Genomic DNA, 16,243 nt, shown 5'->3' on the forward strand with positions numbered 1-16,243 from the left:
TCAACCAGAATTTATCAGGTGAGAAATAGTTCTGAATGTATAATTGATCTAATATCACGTCACTAAAGTCTACTGCTCTGCCGGTGTGATAACATGAACAGTCAATACAGACGTGTGCTGAAAGGGTCAGAGAGGTCAAAAACTAAAACAGAAGTTCAAAAAGAGGTTTTGAGTTTTCGAGTTTTGAGTAATCATATCGTCAGTGTTGTTATTTGTATTGTCTGGCATTTAAGCACAAAATGTAGACATTTTTATAAACTAAAAATACTTCTAATATACTTCTTTTTTTTTTTTCTGTCGGAAGTTGTTTGGAACCAATACTGTGCTATTATCTTCTGTATAGTATTTTCTGCATACATTTGTGTGAACTTTTCGTTAGTGTAAAAACAAAACAGATTCCTCTTAGTCGTCTTACAGTTGTATCAGCATGCCTCCCTATCCAAGAGGTGCACCTTAACAAGACCCAATCAATTCCACAAGTGGTTTCAAAATGTGTCCTTGTGTTTTCAGGCCTGACCTGTACAACATGTAGATTATAAGGATTCTTCACCTGGCCTTGTAGGTGTGATGAAAAATAACAGACTGCCACTGGAGTTTCTGCAGACGTTCAGCCTGCAGTGAACACTGGATGGATGCTGCATGGAACTACAGAGCAGCGGCGCCTGGCCTGCAGGTGCAGCCTCTTGGCCGTGCAGCAGGGCCCATGAATGGCCGATTGAGAAAATCAGCCCCCATCGGGCCTGTTCTCCAGGCCCAGGGCTAATCCCGGCCCCTAATCGGATTATGTAAATTCCTACTCCACACAGAGACTTTTATGGAAGGCTGCGTCTTTGAAACAACACTTGAAGGGTGTAAAAAGAACAGTGACAATTGGTTAGACTAGGCTTGTTTTTTTTATTTGAATGTAGGTTGAAAGTGGGAGGTAGAGAAGAGGGGGAGAGAGGGAGGAGAGGAGTGGTTAGAGAGAGGTAAGTCAGGGCGCTGTGCATGCCCTGTTTCCTCTGTAATTTATGTGAAGCCCCTGTGAATGGCTCAACAAGATTACCATAGTCATAACAAAACCCGTATTGTAGGACTGTCAATCTGAATATGCTATTTTTACCTTTTGTGGCCCAATCAGCCTGAACTCAATCGCTGTGATATCAACATCTTTTTTTCACGGTGGAGGGCTATGTGTGCCTAATGTCAGAGAAACAGAAAGGAACAAGTGTCCACAGCCAGTAAGAGGAGGATCAGAGACATGAACGTCTCAGTTTCACTCCAATGGGAATATATTTGTCACCTTTAGTGCGAACCTTTAAGGATTAAATGAGCAATGAATCATAAAAGCAGCACAAATAGTCACTTTAAATGCTGTTGAATCCCAAATCCCTTCAAGTGATGCACTGACACACCTATGAAAATATTTTAAAGTGATGATTTAGAGCCACCCGCATTGTTTCCAAAAGATCTTGCAGAAAATGTGTGTGTGTGTGTGTGTGTGTGCGCGCGCGCATGTGTGTGTGTGTGTGTACTTTGGCAATCATTTAACACCAACCTCACACAATGACACAGAGGCTCAACGACAGCACACGTCACACAATGGGTTCACCCTCCTATAAAATGTGGGATGCGAGCATGCAGCAGTCTTACCCCTTCTCTCTCTCTCTCTCTGTTCCCCATCCCTCCCTCCCTCACACTCTCTCTCCCTCTCTCTCTCTCTTAAGGATATCTAAGTGAGCATGAGAAAACATAACTGAGTGGACATTCACGCCGGACTTCTGCGTAGCTGATAACCAGCGGAGGACGACTCTGCAGCTGAGATTTTCTGCATATTTCTACGCACATATAGGTGAGAAATCTGGCGTGAACTGAAGGATTTCCGCCCCCCCTTCATCTTTGCGACCATTTATTTTCACTATGGTCAAGTTCATATTAACAGGATAATGTCATTAGGGGAGATATTTTGTACGTTTAGCCTGCAGCTCTGGTGTTAACGGTAAATACAAATAAATAGACCAGACGTTGCATTACGTAGAAGATCAAATGATCTCTTTATATCAATGCATAAATAGAATTGAGGTTTTTGACGCTTAATAAAAAGGTTGATGACACTTCTCTTTAACCCCTCTATTTAGCATTTACTACCACAGTTTAATAATTACCTGTTAATAATGCACTATAATGTAACTGTAATTTATTTGAAGTGTTTATAAATGTAAAATTTAAGAGAACATTTCTAACACCTCAAAAGATATTCTGCTATAAAAGATGATGTTGCATTACAGCTATTTATAATCAGTCTATACACCAGCATCAACCTGTGATCAGTTGTTGACAAAATATTTTTACAATTCATGTTTAAAGTTTATTTACTGTTTAAAAATGACAAACACGGCAGGGCGTTAAGTGAAGCCCTGGTGCCGCATACACCAAACGCAAAATGCAACATTTCAGGAAGAAGCAGAAAAAGGCTCAGAGGAGGATTTGTTTTTTGGCTTAAAATATAATTCTGTTATTTGGGGGCATAAAATGGGGCATACTGCAAGCTGCTAGTTTTAAATGAATGAAGTACAGACTCTGCTTCCAGTTACTCAGCTCAGCTTGCTGGATTGTGGTTATAATTTACTGCAGATCATTGTTCTGTATTATTGTTCTGTCTCTAAAACTTTCAAATAATTATAAGAGAAATTGAAATATCCAATTTACCTGTTCATATTTGTGTTTTGTCCGACCAAGAGTTCAAAACACCGAGATGATGGGGTGCTGGTCAGCCTAGTAGTTATGTCACGCGCCCGAAGTACAGAGGCTATCGTCCCCTGGGCAGCCCGGGTTCCACTCCATTCTCATTTGTCACTCCCCACTCTCTGATCCCTGTTTCTGACTCTGTCCACTGTCCTATTTATAAAAAAACAAAACAACAGGACAGTCTATGATCATGGATGGAAAAGCATAAAATCTTAACATTCTCAGGCTCTTTACATTAGAATGTCTACTGAATAATCCATTATCCGTTGAACAGTTTCTGATGACCTGCTAACTAATCGTTGCAGGTTTACTCAGCATCATGACCAGGAAGGTTTTCACCAACACGAGGGAGCGCTGGCGTCAGCACAACGTCAACACGGCCTTCGCAGAGCTCCGCAAGCTCATCCCCACCCATCCTCCAGAGAAGAAGCTGAGCAAGAACGAGATCCTGCGTCTGGCCATGCGCTACATCAATTTCCTGGTGCAGCTGCTGGAGAGCCAGAGCGGTCAGCCGGCCAGCCACTCCCCCACCGCTCTGCTCACCTTCCTCAGAGGAAACATGGAGCAGCTACGCTCCCCTCCTCACGCCTGGGCCCTGACCAGTGACACAGAAGTCCCATCACCTGGATCCAGCTGTGACAGCTCTGAGGCCTGGTAGAACCACTGCTGCAAAACGAAAAAAAAAAACGACAAACTCTTGAGTGGACTTTCTAACTTTTTCCTGGGGTTAAACTGATCGAGTCCATCTTCAAGACTCATTTTTATCTCTGCGTTTTTTTTTTAATGCAGAGGATATGATTGCGTGTCAAATTTGTGGACTCCAAACATGGCAGAAGAAGTGGGCAAGGCCTCCAGCTGATCAGTGTTGAAATATGATTTGCTGTGAAAAGCTCATTTGTATTTTGCATGGATGTATAAAACCTGGATGTACAACATTTCCTTCATGTCTTCCTGTTAATATTCCTTGTTGCCGGTCGCCTGGAACTAATTTAGTTTTGCACTGAGGGATGTTTTTGCCAATAAGGAAAATGGGGGGGGGATTAAGGAATTTCTCATTTAAAGCATAGATTCAGGCAAGCATTTGAAAAGATAATGGCCCAGCCAATTCTCCAGACTGCAATCGTCTCAAAAAGCCAAGGGCACTTTTATTTTTAGTCGACATGCTTCTTTTCTTGGGAAGACTAAATCTGACCTTTATTTTTATGAACAAGGTTATGTCACTTTGAAGACTCAGACTTTTTTTTTTTTTTTTACCCCTTTTAAAAAATACGATGTTCAGTATTTGTTGATTACAGCGTGTGATACTTTCGGCAAAACTGACAATCCTCTTTCAGTGATTTCATGCCTCCCCACACAAATGTTTTCTTATTTAAATGTGCTTTGGTTTGAGATTTTTGTATTATAAAGCATGTCATATGGCCAAAGATTATGAATTGATTGTTTACTGTGAAGAGTGTGCTTATTTCTCCTAATACCTCTTTTGTAACTTATTTTGGTCCGTTTGTGAATATACAGTATGTTATTTATTTGAATTATTTATTTAATAAATGATTTGTTATTAAATTACCCACTGTGTCTTTTCTTCTCTTGTTGTGCACAATTCAAAGTTATCTTTACATTTTGATGATTGACTTGAGCTACGCTTCACGTCTGAGCTTGTTTGTGTTGCTATGCATTTAGAAAGAAAAAGAAACACCAGAACTTTAAGTTCAGTATTGATGGAAATGATTGCTCTATAATGCAATGCACAAAACATAAGGATCTGGTCCTAACTGAAACAATGTTGTAAAGCAGAGAGACAACTCAGTACTGAAATCTAAAAATGATTGTTATTATGAAAATTAATGCACACCTTAAGCAGAATTTCATGATATAAAAATATGTTGTTTACAAAGAAAATAACTTTATATAATCAGTATTAACAATTTGAAATTTCACCTAGTGTGAGATACAACTAAACTGAAGAGTGGAGCTGCTGCCTCTTTGTCCGTGCTCAACAAGCCCCAAAAACATTTGTCCACTAGAGCTGTGTCGGCCGTGTGGACACAGAGCTGACCTCTGCTCTCTGTCCACTGACCAGAGCAGTGCTGCAAGTGAAAGCTTAACTTGTGACCCGGGGGTTGAAGGTCGCTCTAGAGTCAAACACTGTCCAAATGACCGATGATCAGATGGAGTTTTCTTCGGGAAAATGTCACTTAGCTGCTGCACATGCGGTATATGATAACAATCGAGTCATAACATCTTAGCAAATCTGGCCAAAATTATTCGGAAAAGTGACAACAAAAATGGTTCAATTTATTCGAGTTAGATTCCAAACATACACGTGAAGGCTAACATCCAGCTAAATCATGTACATGTTATTGAGCAGTTTGATATTATTTTTTTAGGGAAATGCAACAAATAACACATGACAATAGTAGTATTAATTATTCTCTTTTCATTTCTAGTAAATCTATTAAATGTCAAAATATAACAAAACGTGCATATTATAATTGTTTTTATTGGCATCCTTACAAAGCAACAAATCTTCACACTTCAGACATTGCTCCTACAACATTTTTTTGTGGCATTTCTGGTTTAATAAATGACTCACCAGTAAGCTCTAAATAGTTTCTATTTATTTTTCAACACATTAACACATTATTTCAGCTATAGTTCAAATATATACAATTTACTTTGCACCAGTGTCCTTGTTTGTCATTTAAACCGAGGTCAGACATTTACATGCCTAATCGTCTATTGTGACTCTAGAAAATGTGCCCCATTTTCAGGCAAAAAGGGCTGCAACTAACTGAGCTGAAGAGTAAACACTGTGTTGGGTTCAGGCGCTTTCACCCTGGCTGTTAAACTCCAGCTAATAGTGTGTACACGGAGCAGAGGGCAGCTGGACACACTGACTGGAGGCCTGTGGGAAACTGACAGGTGACTCTTTGTTATCCTGCAAACAAAACCTAAATAAATCAAACTGTACTAGAAGAGTGAAAATACTGTATATTAACAGTTTATCACTCTCACAGCATACATTTGAGAGGTATTTACCTCTTGTTCGATTTCATGCTGAATTGAGCAATTTCATGGTTTAGTGATATCAAAATAAAGCAACTGTGGTTATAAAAAGCTACTCTTCTTGGTAATATGGCATGAAAGATTAAAAAATGTTTTTTCATATTGATCATTTTTGTGCAATTTAGATTTCCTAAGACATGGATAGGAAGACATTTGACAGCTTCTGCAACCGTTCTGCTCGGCTGTGAAATGCATTTTGCTGATACAACCTATTTACAAAATTCCCCAATCGCAATATGAGCATCACTCTTACCTAAACTTTTTTGCAAGATTATGAAACCTTGCATTGAAAATAATGACAAATGTGGTTATTCTCATTCCCTCCACCAAGTATATTTGCCTGATTGACTATTCTCAACCAAGTATGTGGGTAATCGTCTATTGAGAGCACATTTCCTTATCAGCGTCTAGCACACTGTCTGAATCTGTTATCACAATGGGCCAGATCAGTGCAGGCAGCCCCTCGCTCTCCCGGCTGAGGCGCCAATGAAAAAGAATTTCTGGAGTTGGGTGCCAACCGATAGGCCCTGAGCTCTTTATCCCCTTAAAGCCAATTCACACTCTGCATGTTTAAATATCTCAGCTCAACCCCTGCCCTCCCACTCCCATCGTGCACTCCAACCCCCCCCCTCCTCCTCCTCTTTCACTATTCCTCTCGCTCTCTCTCACCCCTCCACGGCTGCAAGTCCAAGCAAGGACTGCCGCTGAGGCCAACCTGCAGCCCGGATTGGTTGGGTGGGATGCAGGTGCAGGCTGGTAGGAGAGTGAGAGAGGAGGGGAGACATCCATTGTTAGGCTGGACAGCACCCTCTCGCTTTTGGAGCACCCTCTGATGGGGGAGCACACTGACAATCACGCATCCTAATCTGATTATGCAAATATCTACTTCAAAAAGCAATACGCTGTAACCCTTACCCTGTGGTGGGAAGACAGAGCGAGCAAGATGAACAGAAGGAGAGGAAGCAGCAGGAATGTAATGAGAGAAGGGTGGATGGTTTAGCTCCAAAGAAAATTAAATACAAGGGTAAAATGCATAATTAGACTCAATACTTCGGCAATTTTGCATGAAAAATTCTGATACGCCTGTCAATAGTTTCTCTCACATACACTCTGTTCCACCAGGGGAGGTCTGGAAACAACACAATACACACTTACACACTATGAATGGCCACTGACTCCATCAACAGGGCATTGAATTCAATATTCAAATGTGTATTGTTTTTCCAATCGCTCCTGAATCAAGCATCAATAGGAATCTACAATGTTAATGAGGCTGCCAAAGAACCCAGAGTTAAGATTTGGACAACCGAACAGTCGAGGTGACATTTCCTGAGAACACACAGCCTGAACGCTGCTGCTTCCAAAAGGCACAGTCGACAAACCCCGTCGCCCCAATATTCAGTCCAAGGTGACCCCTGGCTCCCGCAGGTTTTTTTAAAAATCAGCTGCTTCCTTGTACTAGCAGACACATCTCTTAAACAAGACTTAAGGTCTGCTGCACTGCTAGCAGCTCTTTAAGTCTGAACTAAGCAGTACCTTTAGCTAAATGCAAAGATCAGTAAACAGTCTCACAGTGACCCTGTTAACAAGGTAAATATTGTAGTAAGAAGAGAAGTAAGAAATGTAGTTACATTTGCTAATCAACACTTAATACAAATAACAGCTGAGGCTGATGAAAATGTTAATTTTGCAAGCGTTTTAAGTCACTGACTAAAATATTAGAAAACTTAAAATATGACCTGATGATGGGATATCCAAAGTCAGTACATTCATGGTGGTAGGGACATGAATTTAACAGAATTAACGGCAATCCATCCAATATTTATTGAGTCATTTCTCTCAAATAGCACAGACTTGAAGCTTATGATGTTGCATCAGCTGTGTTCAGTCAGTGGGACTCATCATCCTGGAACTACAGCTATGTATACCATATCAAAAGTCAACCATTTTGGAGATGTTAACATATTTCACTTAGTAGTTCAAATTCTTAACCCGCTGGTGGCACTACATCTCTACCAAACGCTCACAGTAAAGCGTTCAATAGATGTCTTTAAAATTCAGACAATAACATTCTTCCCCCCCACCCATGTTTTTAAACAAAACTTCATGGCAATACGTCCAAATGTTTAAAGGATAGTTCTGATAATCTGTGCCAAAGTGTGATACTGAGTAGGACAAAGACAAATGCTTTGGAATGTTCCTTCAAAATGCAAAATGTTTTCATTTTGTTTTCCTGACTTTCTACATTCCCCCTCTCTGAAAACCCATCCAGTACTCCTTTAGTGGTATGCAAGGAAATTCTTCCACAGGCACCCACATGCTCTTAACTTCCTCAGATTATGCAAGTGTTTCCAAGCACATTGAGATGGAATGCGTATGCCTTTGTGCCTTTTTTCACCTCTTCTCGTCTAAAGAGTAGAACTTGAGGATCTAAAGTCTGAGTTTCTGTTTGTGGAGTTGTGGTACAGGTCAGATTGCTCTTGTTTTAGTACTGGGTATTAACTTTACAACCACTATCTTTTACCTCCAACCATTTGCTTGGGTGGGTCTGTGTCATAGAGCACAAAGAGGAGCTACATGTCAGAGTTCAGCTTTGATTAGTTAATGATTATTTTTCAAGGAGTAGCTTATACAGGAGAGCAGAGCAAAGCAGGCTCATCTCCAGACAAACAGCAACCATGAAGCTCGGCAAACATCTTTCTTTTTCCATTCTGCTTCTTCTTTCGGCAACATGGAGTGCAAATGGGGGGAACATTTTGGTGTGGTACACTGAAGGCAGCCACTGGATTAACATGAAGCCTGTGCTGGAGACACTGATCGACAGGGGACACCAGGTGACGGTTCTGGTGCCTAGCACGTCGATGTTCATGAACATCAGTGAGCCTTCAGGTTTCAGCTATGAACCCTTCAATGTCTCTGTCTCAGTGGAGCAGATGGAGAGGTTAATGGAAGATTTATTTCAATTTTCTATATATGAGGCAGACAAAATGAGTTACTTGCAGATTTACAACAGATTCATGGAGCTGATCGATGTCAACATGGAGTATACTTTAAAGTTTTTAGATGGACTCCTGAAATCAGAAACCACCATGACGAAGCTGAAGGATGGAAAATACGATCTTCTCTTTTCGGACCCCATCTTCCCAGGTAGTGACTTGTTAGCTGATGTATTGGGAGTCCCCCTGGTCTTGTCCTTGCGCCTTTCCATGGCCAATAACTGGGAGAGACAGTGTGGTCAGTTACCAGCTCCACCCTCGTTTGTCCCGGGGGGTATGAGCAAACTGACCGACAAGATGAACTTCTTGGAAAGAGTGCAGAACTTTCTCTTTTACCAATTTCAGGACATCATGCTGGCCAACTGCATATGGACAAAAGTTGATAAATATTACTCCGAATACAGAGGTGAGCAACTCAGCCAAAAGAACAAGTCACTAGACTGGTTGGCAACTTGTTAATCTTGGTAAATATCATTTAAATAAAAGCTTTTTTTTTTATCTTGGGTATTGACGATACTTTGAGGCGCACTTGTCATCCATACCTTTTGTCATGTGACAGGAACCCCCACCAGTGCCTGCGAGTTATTGGGTAAAGCAGACATCTGGTTGATGCGAACTTACTGGGATTTTGATTTCCCTCACCCTTTGCTCCCTAACTTCAAATATGTTGGAGGGATCCACTGCAGACCTGCTAAGCCTTTGCCAGAGGTCAAGCTCATATACTGTCACACGTCTTTTGTTTTATTACAACTATTACGTCAGGTGATTTTTTTTAAACAAAGATGTTACTTTCCTTGCAGGATATGGAGGAGTTTGTACAAAGCTCTGGAGACGCTGGTGTTGTGGTCTTCAGTTTGGGATCAATGGTCAAGAACATGACCAGAGAGAAGGGAAACATGATAGCTTCCGGACTTGCTCAGATCCCACAAAAGGTCAGAAAAAATCTTTTTGCCAACTATAACTGATTTGAGCATGATTTCAATATAGTATTCTGTTGTAGTGTGCAAACTCAACTCAATAAACTTAAGATTGCTGGCTTGATTGTTGGCATTTCTACTGCAACCTGGCATTGAAAGCCTGCAGCGTTGAAAAGTTTATCAGCTTATGCCAAGAGGTCAGCATTAACACAAGCTTTGAAGATAATGGTCATAAAGTTATAATGACATTGCATCTTTTATTAACTGCAAAGTTCAAAATATATATAACTTAAGATTTTACAGGAGAGGTGTAGATCATATTTTTTCTTAAATTCTAATGCAGAAAAACATTTAATTTGGTAAAATGTACCGTGATAACATTTTAACCCCATTCTTTTTTTAGAAATAGCACAAAGACAACATATCAAATGTTGAAACTGAAAATTTTCACTGTTTAAGATAAAATAAGGAGCCTATTTTGCAAATGTTGCAAGCAACACCTTTCAGAAAAGTTGGGGCAGGGAAAGAAAAGAATGAAAAAGGTGAGAAATACTAAAAGAAACAACTGGTGGAACATCTCATTTTTAAGGTTGACAAACAATAGGTTAGTGATGGGTATGGGCAAATGATAAAAAAAAGAGCATCCCAGAGAGGCTGAGTGTACCTAATATCATTTAAAGATTCAGAGAATCTGAAAAATCTCTATACACACGGGACAACAACCAACATTGGGTGGCTGTGATCTTCAGGCCCTCAGAAGGCCCTGCATTAAAAACAGACAATTCTTTTGTGGACATCATTGCATGGGCTAAGGAACACTAACGCTAAGGAAAACCATTTTCTGTGAACACAGTCTGCTACTGCATTCACAAACGTTAGCTGAAACTCTACCATGCAAAGAGGAACTCTGATGAATCCAGAAATGTTGCTGTCATTTAAAACAGACCGAGTCAAAGTGAAACACTGTCCTGTGGTCAAATGACTTCCTGATTGGATTTAGAGGAGTGGGACTATCATGCTTGTTTTCAGTGCAGTCCAAAAGCCAGCATGCGTAATGGCATGGTGGTGCATTAATGCACACAGCATGAGTAACTTACACATTTCTGAAAGCTCTAATGCTAAACCATGTGTAAAGGGTTTGAAGCAACATATTCTGCCAAATAAACAACTTCTTTTTAAAAGGGAAGGTCTTGCTTATTCCAGCAAGACAATGCCAATCCACAATCTGCACCAATCACAGCAGAATGGCTCCGTAGTCAAAGAGTCCAGATGACTAACTGGACTTCTGCAGTCCTGACTTGTCACCCATTGGAAATGTTTGGAACATTAAAAAGCATAAAATACAGAAAAGGAGACCCTAAACTATTGAACAGCTGAAATCCCTCATTGAGTGTGAACAGTAAAACATTTCATTTAGAACAATTAAGGAACTGGTCGCCTTTGTTCCCAAACTGTTATTAAATGAAGAGGCGATGCAACAGGGTGGCAAACAAAACCGTCATGATATCAGAATCAAAATGGGCGTATCATTTTTTAAATAAAAGCCAATATTTCCCTGTTTCAACATTTGATATGATGCCTTTGAGCTATTTTCAGTAAAATATGTGTTTTAAATTATTTGACAATCTCTGAATTCTGCTTTTATCAAGATTTTAACAACTTTTTTGAAATTGGGGTTTGTAAACTAATTGACTAAGCACTCTCTCAGCCAGGGTTTTTACTTGTGTTTATAGGTGTTGTGGAGATATAGTGGAGAAAAACCAGACACACTGGGTGCCAACACCAGGATATACAACTGGATCCCTCAGAATGATCTCTTGGGTAAGTAAAGGTTGATCAAATTTTGACAGTAATAAAAAAAAATTAAGAACTAGGACTGTGAGAAACTGTATTCTCTGTTGTGATAAAGAAAATACATAAATGTACTCTTTTTTTAAAGACAGGACAGAGAGAGTGGGACATAACATGTATTGGAAAGGAGGTCGCAGGTCAGACTGGAACCCCATTTGTAGGACCACCTAGGGACAAGAGTTGGAAATTAGCAATAGCTTTAAACTCTCTGTGCAGCATGTCAGTTTCATGCTCTGTATTGAAACTATTGCATTGTCCCTATTAAATAAATACATTAAATCCAATTCAATATAGCCTCCATACAAGGGGCGCAAACTAACTGCTATTCTATCAGTGCCCCGATAGGCCTTATTTCTGGAAAAAGAACAGGCCCCACTTATCACCTGCCGAATGCCATCAAAACTGATGCCTGGTAGTGGCAGTATTATTCTGTATAGATTATTTTCAGAGGCAGGGACTTGCCTGGTAGGATGGGATGTTGTACCAAACAAAGTACAGTGATATTCTTAAAAAAAAAAACTGGCCTCCGACTCCAGACTGGGCCTAATAGCTACGCACCACAGCGGTTGGAGGTTCAGGGCCTTGATCAAGGGTGCCTCTGCAGTGCTCGGAAGCATCCTAGCACCTCTCCAGCTACCAGACAAACTTCCATATTATGGACTTGAACCGGCGACCCTCTGGTTCCCAACCCAGGTCCCTATGGACTGAGCTACTGCCGCCCCTATTGCAGCCAACAGTCCTTAACCAAGTATTGATTCAAGAGCCTGTATACCTATGTCAGTCATTCTTCTTTCAATAAAATGCTAATTTGATGCCAATGTTGTCGTTAGGCTGCACGGTGATGCAGTGGTTAACTTTGTTGCCTCACAGCAAGGAGGTTCCCGGTTCGAATCGCCGCCAGACAGGGCCTCTCTGTGTGGAGTTTGCAAGTTCTCCCTGTGCATGCACGGGTTCTCTTCGGGTACTCTGGCTTCCTAACGCAGTTCAAAGACATGCTCATTAGGTTCATTGGTGACTCTACATTGCCCTTAGGTGTGATTGTGAGTGTGGTGAGTGTGGCTAGTTGTCCGTCTCTATATTTAAGCCCTGTGATTGACTGGCAATTAGTCAAGGGCGTACCCTGCCTCTGACCCAATGAAAGTTGGGATCGGCTCCAGTCCCCTGTGACCCCGAACGGGGAAAGCGGAATAAACAATGGATGGATGTTAGTTATTTATTTTTATTGGGCAGTGAGAGCAGATAAATGACGGTTAAAATCCAAGTAATTATTATACTGCTGCAAAATAAAATGTGAAAAAAAGCTAACGGGTCTGACTCTTGAAAGTGAATAGTATCTGACTGTTTAATGATTTTGGTACCAATCAGGTCACCCCAAGACCCAGGCTTTTATCACCCATGGTGGCACAAATGGGATTTATGAAGCCATCTACCACGGTGTTCCTTTGGTGGGCATTCCACTGTTTGGTGACCAGCCAGACAACCTGGTCCATATGAAGGCGAAGGGAGCTGCAGTAAACTTAGAAATAAACTTCATGAAGTCTGAAGATCTTACAGATGCAGTCCATACTGTCATCAATGATAAATCGTAAGTCCCTTAACCAATCTGCAATTTTTCTGTTAAGAAGTAGATTAATTTGACAGATTTTGTCGTGCCTGTGAAATAATAATCCAGGAGCAAAGTGATAACATGCCGAAAAGACATGCCATGGTTCATAGCACCATGACAGAGATTGCATAGATTCCACATTTCCACCTGTTTATTCACCTTCATAGGTACAAAGAAAATGCCATGCGGCTGTCCAGTATTCACCATGACAGACCAATGAGTCCTCGAGATGAAGCAGTTTTCTGGATCGAGTACACCATGAGAAACAAAGGGGCCAAGCACCTAAGGGTCCAAGCTCATGAACTCACCTGGTACCAGTATCACAGCCTGGATGTCCTGGCTTTCTTCCTTACCATTGATCTCTTCCTGATATTCATCTTCATCAAGACCTGCAGTTTCTGCTTCTGTAGGTGCTGTGGCAGAAAGAGTACAACAAAGAGGAAGACTGAGTGATTTCCTAAGAAAATGCAAACAGTTTAAAGACAGTCCTGTGTCCAGAACAACCTAAAATCACTTGCTTTGGACTTTAATAAGGACACAAATTAAGAAGACTTAAGTGTCAAGTATTGCTGCGTAAGTGCTTTTTTTGCTGAGGCTACCATCAGCATGATTGAGATGAGAAACTATACATGTTTAAACTGTTTTGTGATGTAACTCAGTTTTTTTTCAGTCTAGCTTAAAAATAGTTTTAACAATATTGTCTACTTATATTTGCAAAATAATCACTCATACAATTTCAGACAAATGAGGACCGTTTTCTTCTCTTTCTTTTATTATCTGTCACCACTATTCACTTTTTTTCAACAGCTAGCAACTGGATGCTCAATGGTAACCCTACACCATAGAACCATTTGGGATTAAAATCTGAATGTTGGTTGTTGCTATGGCTGTAGAAAAAAAACATTAAATGTTGTGATACTGTATAATTGTATTAACATTAAATAATATTCTGCTCTCTCATACCACCAGCACACAGTGCATCACTAAAATAAATGTGACATTCAAATTTGCATAGCCGCATCTTTTTGGTGAATAAGCAGTGTAAAAATGATTCTTTTTAGGCTTTTTCACAAAAAAGTTGAATTCTAATGATGAATGCTGACTAGCATACCTTAACTAAACCATTAGGAATGTATTAACACTTCGTCAGTGCAGTTATGTTTCAGGAATATGTTGACATGATGGATAGTTTTCCCTTACAGAAAGAATATTGTATTTTAAACCTCTTAATTTTCTTCAATTGACTTAAAAACCCAACCTGCCAAACTCTATAATTGTAGTTGTGTGCGTTATTGGGATTTTTAAGTTCATTCAGAGTTTTATCTATTCTAATCTGTAAACACTGTGAACATATAGCCTATCCAAAAAGTAACTTGCTAAATTAAAATAAATCTACCGTCTCCTAGGTAACTGTCTGGAAATGGTCTTGTTGTTGGATGGTCCATGCCTAATAAATCAACAAAGCAAGTATCTAAAAATTCTATTGAAAACACAAATAATAGCTACAAGTAGATTTTGTTGTGCAGATTGTGTTTGTGAGAGAGCGTTAAAACGTTGTTGTCGGTGTGTGTTGGCTATTTGAGCCGTGCATGAGACAACTGTAATGAACACAGATCTGACTTCAACCTCATTCTGTGGGAGTTTTCTTTTGACAACTTTCTGCTCTTCCTAATTTAACCCACGCTGAGCGCTCAGGTTTCGTCCGACAATCAGGTCTTCAAGGGTGAGCACATAAATGGTGAACTTTGGTCATGCGTTGTAAATGATTCAGTCGTACAGACAGTTAATGCTGATGTTCCACAACAACTTTTGAAAAATTGTAACATGTACATCTGGCTTAAGAGTTGGTGGCAGGTGGCCACAATGAGATTCTAGTACATCAAAAAAAACTGGTCTTGTTTCTCATCATTGGTTGGCGACTATTGGAACGGATATAATTTATGCAGAGACATATTTTTTTGCAAAAAAGGCCAACCATGGTGGATAAAACGCTTATAATTCATGACCTCTGGGGATCAGATATCATTCATCTATGTTATTTGCTAATGACTTGGTTCATTTGGCTTCTCCTGGCTTGGAGCAAGTTGCTTCCCTAAGCAAGGTAGTTAAATTCATTTTGTGATCTTGTTCACAAGTAAAGGTAAAATGGAGAATAAGGTTGACATATAGGTGGGGTTGGCATCAGCTCAGATGAAGGCATTATATCAGACTCTCAAGGTAAAGAGGGAGATGAGTCAGAACAGTCAACGTGAAAGTTGGTCAGCTTCATTCAAGCCCTCACTCACAGGCTTGGGTTAGTACCAGAAATGTCCAATCAGTCAAAATGGGTTTCCTCCATAAGTTGGTTTGGCTCACCTCTAGAGACAGGGGTCATATATCTATCAAACCTACAGAAAAGCTGCTGTTCCTTCATGTTGAAAGGAGCCTGTTGATGGTTCAATCATCTGATCAGTGTACCTCCTGACCACATTCATTTGAAGTCATCCAGGCAAGTCCAACTATTAGTAGATCCCGAGATCATCTCAGTTTAGGGTGGGGAGAACATAGTTCATCAGGTAAGGAACAACTCTGGGCCCCTCAGTATTGGCTGGAGCATTAAAAGTTCCAGTTTTCTGCACTACTTTCCTGTAGGTGTTCTAACAATAATATCTATAAATGTGTCTGTCAGTGTGGTTTAAGGACACTCAGCCTCAAGAGAGAACAAATACCTCACAACAGCATGTGTGTGTGTGTTGAAGTGTGCCCTCTAGTGGTGTACAAGTTAGCAACATAAAATGTCTTTTCAGGGAGTTTCATTGACCTTTTTTACAGTTTAACCATTAATTTCTAGATGATGTAGAGAATAGTTGTTCTAAATCAGTCTTTCATCAGTCAACATATAGTCCATAAGAGTGTTGCACAGCACTTACTAACTTAATCAGTAAAAGCAGACTCCAAAACAATGTTTGGTTTAATCATTATCCTTCTGTCTCACATCTCTTCATCAATAATGTAGAAAATTGTTATCAGAATCTTCTCTTTCAGTCTGGTGATTTCTGGTACTTAGAAGAGATGTTTTTCCTTTGTTATACCAACTAGTG

At 40.2% G+C, this 16,243-nt stretch overlaps 2 protein-coding genes across 2 annotated transcripts; both read left to right on the top strand.

Moving 5' to 3' along the window:
* Positions 1 to 1,632: 1,632 nt before the first annotated feature.
* tal2 (T-cell acute lymphocytic leukemia 2) lies at positions 1,633 to 4,293 on the top strand. Its single transcript, XM_020643996.3, has 2 exons — positions 1,633 to 1,831; positions 3,033 to 4,293. Exon 2 carries the CDS (start codon positions 3,047 to 3,049, stop codon positions 3,383 to 3,385), a length of 339 nt encoding a protein of 112 aa, XP_020499652.1. The 5' UTR covers positions 1,633 to 1,831; positions 3,033 to 3,046; the 3' UTR covers positions 3,386 to 4,293.
* Positions 4,294 to 8,258: 3,965 nt separating this feature from the next.
* On the top strand, positions 8,259 to 14,173 carry LOC109991620 (UDP-glucuronosyltransferase 2A1-like). Its single transcript, XM_020643949.3, has 6 exons — positions 8,259 to 9,195; positions 9,349 to 9,497; positions 9,590 to 9,721; positions 11,440 to 11,527; positions 12,923 to 13,142; positions 13,331 to 14,173. The coding sequence occupies exons 1-6, from the start codon at positions 8,472 to 8,474 to the stop codon at positions 13,614 to 13,616; spliced, it is 1,599 nt and encodes a 532-aa protein (XP_020499605.3). The 5' UTR covers positions 8,259 to 8,471; the 3' UTR covers positions 13,617 to 14,173.
* The last annotated feature ends 2,070 nt before the right edge of the window (positions 14,174 to 16,243 follow it).

This window comes from Labrus bergylta, chromosome 2 (genome assembly GCF_963930695.1).
Source record: "Labrus bergylta chromosome 2, fLabBer1.1, whole genome shotgun sequence".
NCBI classification, from domain to species: Eukaryota; Metazoa; Chordata; class Actinopteri; order Labriformes; family Labridae; genus Labrus; species Labrus bergylta.

Coding starts and splice junctions, on each gene's coding strand:
- tal2 (XM_020643996.3), top strand. CDS start 3,047: ATGACCAGGAAGGTTTTCACCAACACGAGGGAGCGCTGGCGTCAGCAC.
- LOC109991620 (XM_020643949.3), top strand. CDS start 8,472: ATGAAGCTCGGCAAACATCTTTCTTTTTCCATTCTGCTTCTTCTTTCG. Junction 9,196..9,348: donor ATATTACTCCGAATACAGAG/GTGAGCAACTCA, acceptor GTCATGTGACAG/GAACCCCCACCAGTGCCTGC. Junction 11,528..12,922: donor CCCTCAGAATGATCTCTTGG/GTAAGTAAAGGT, acceptor GGTACCAATCAG/GTCACCCCAAGACCCAGGCT.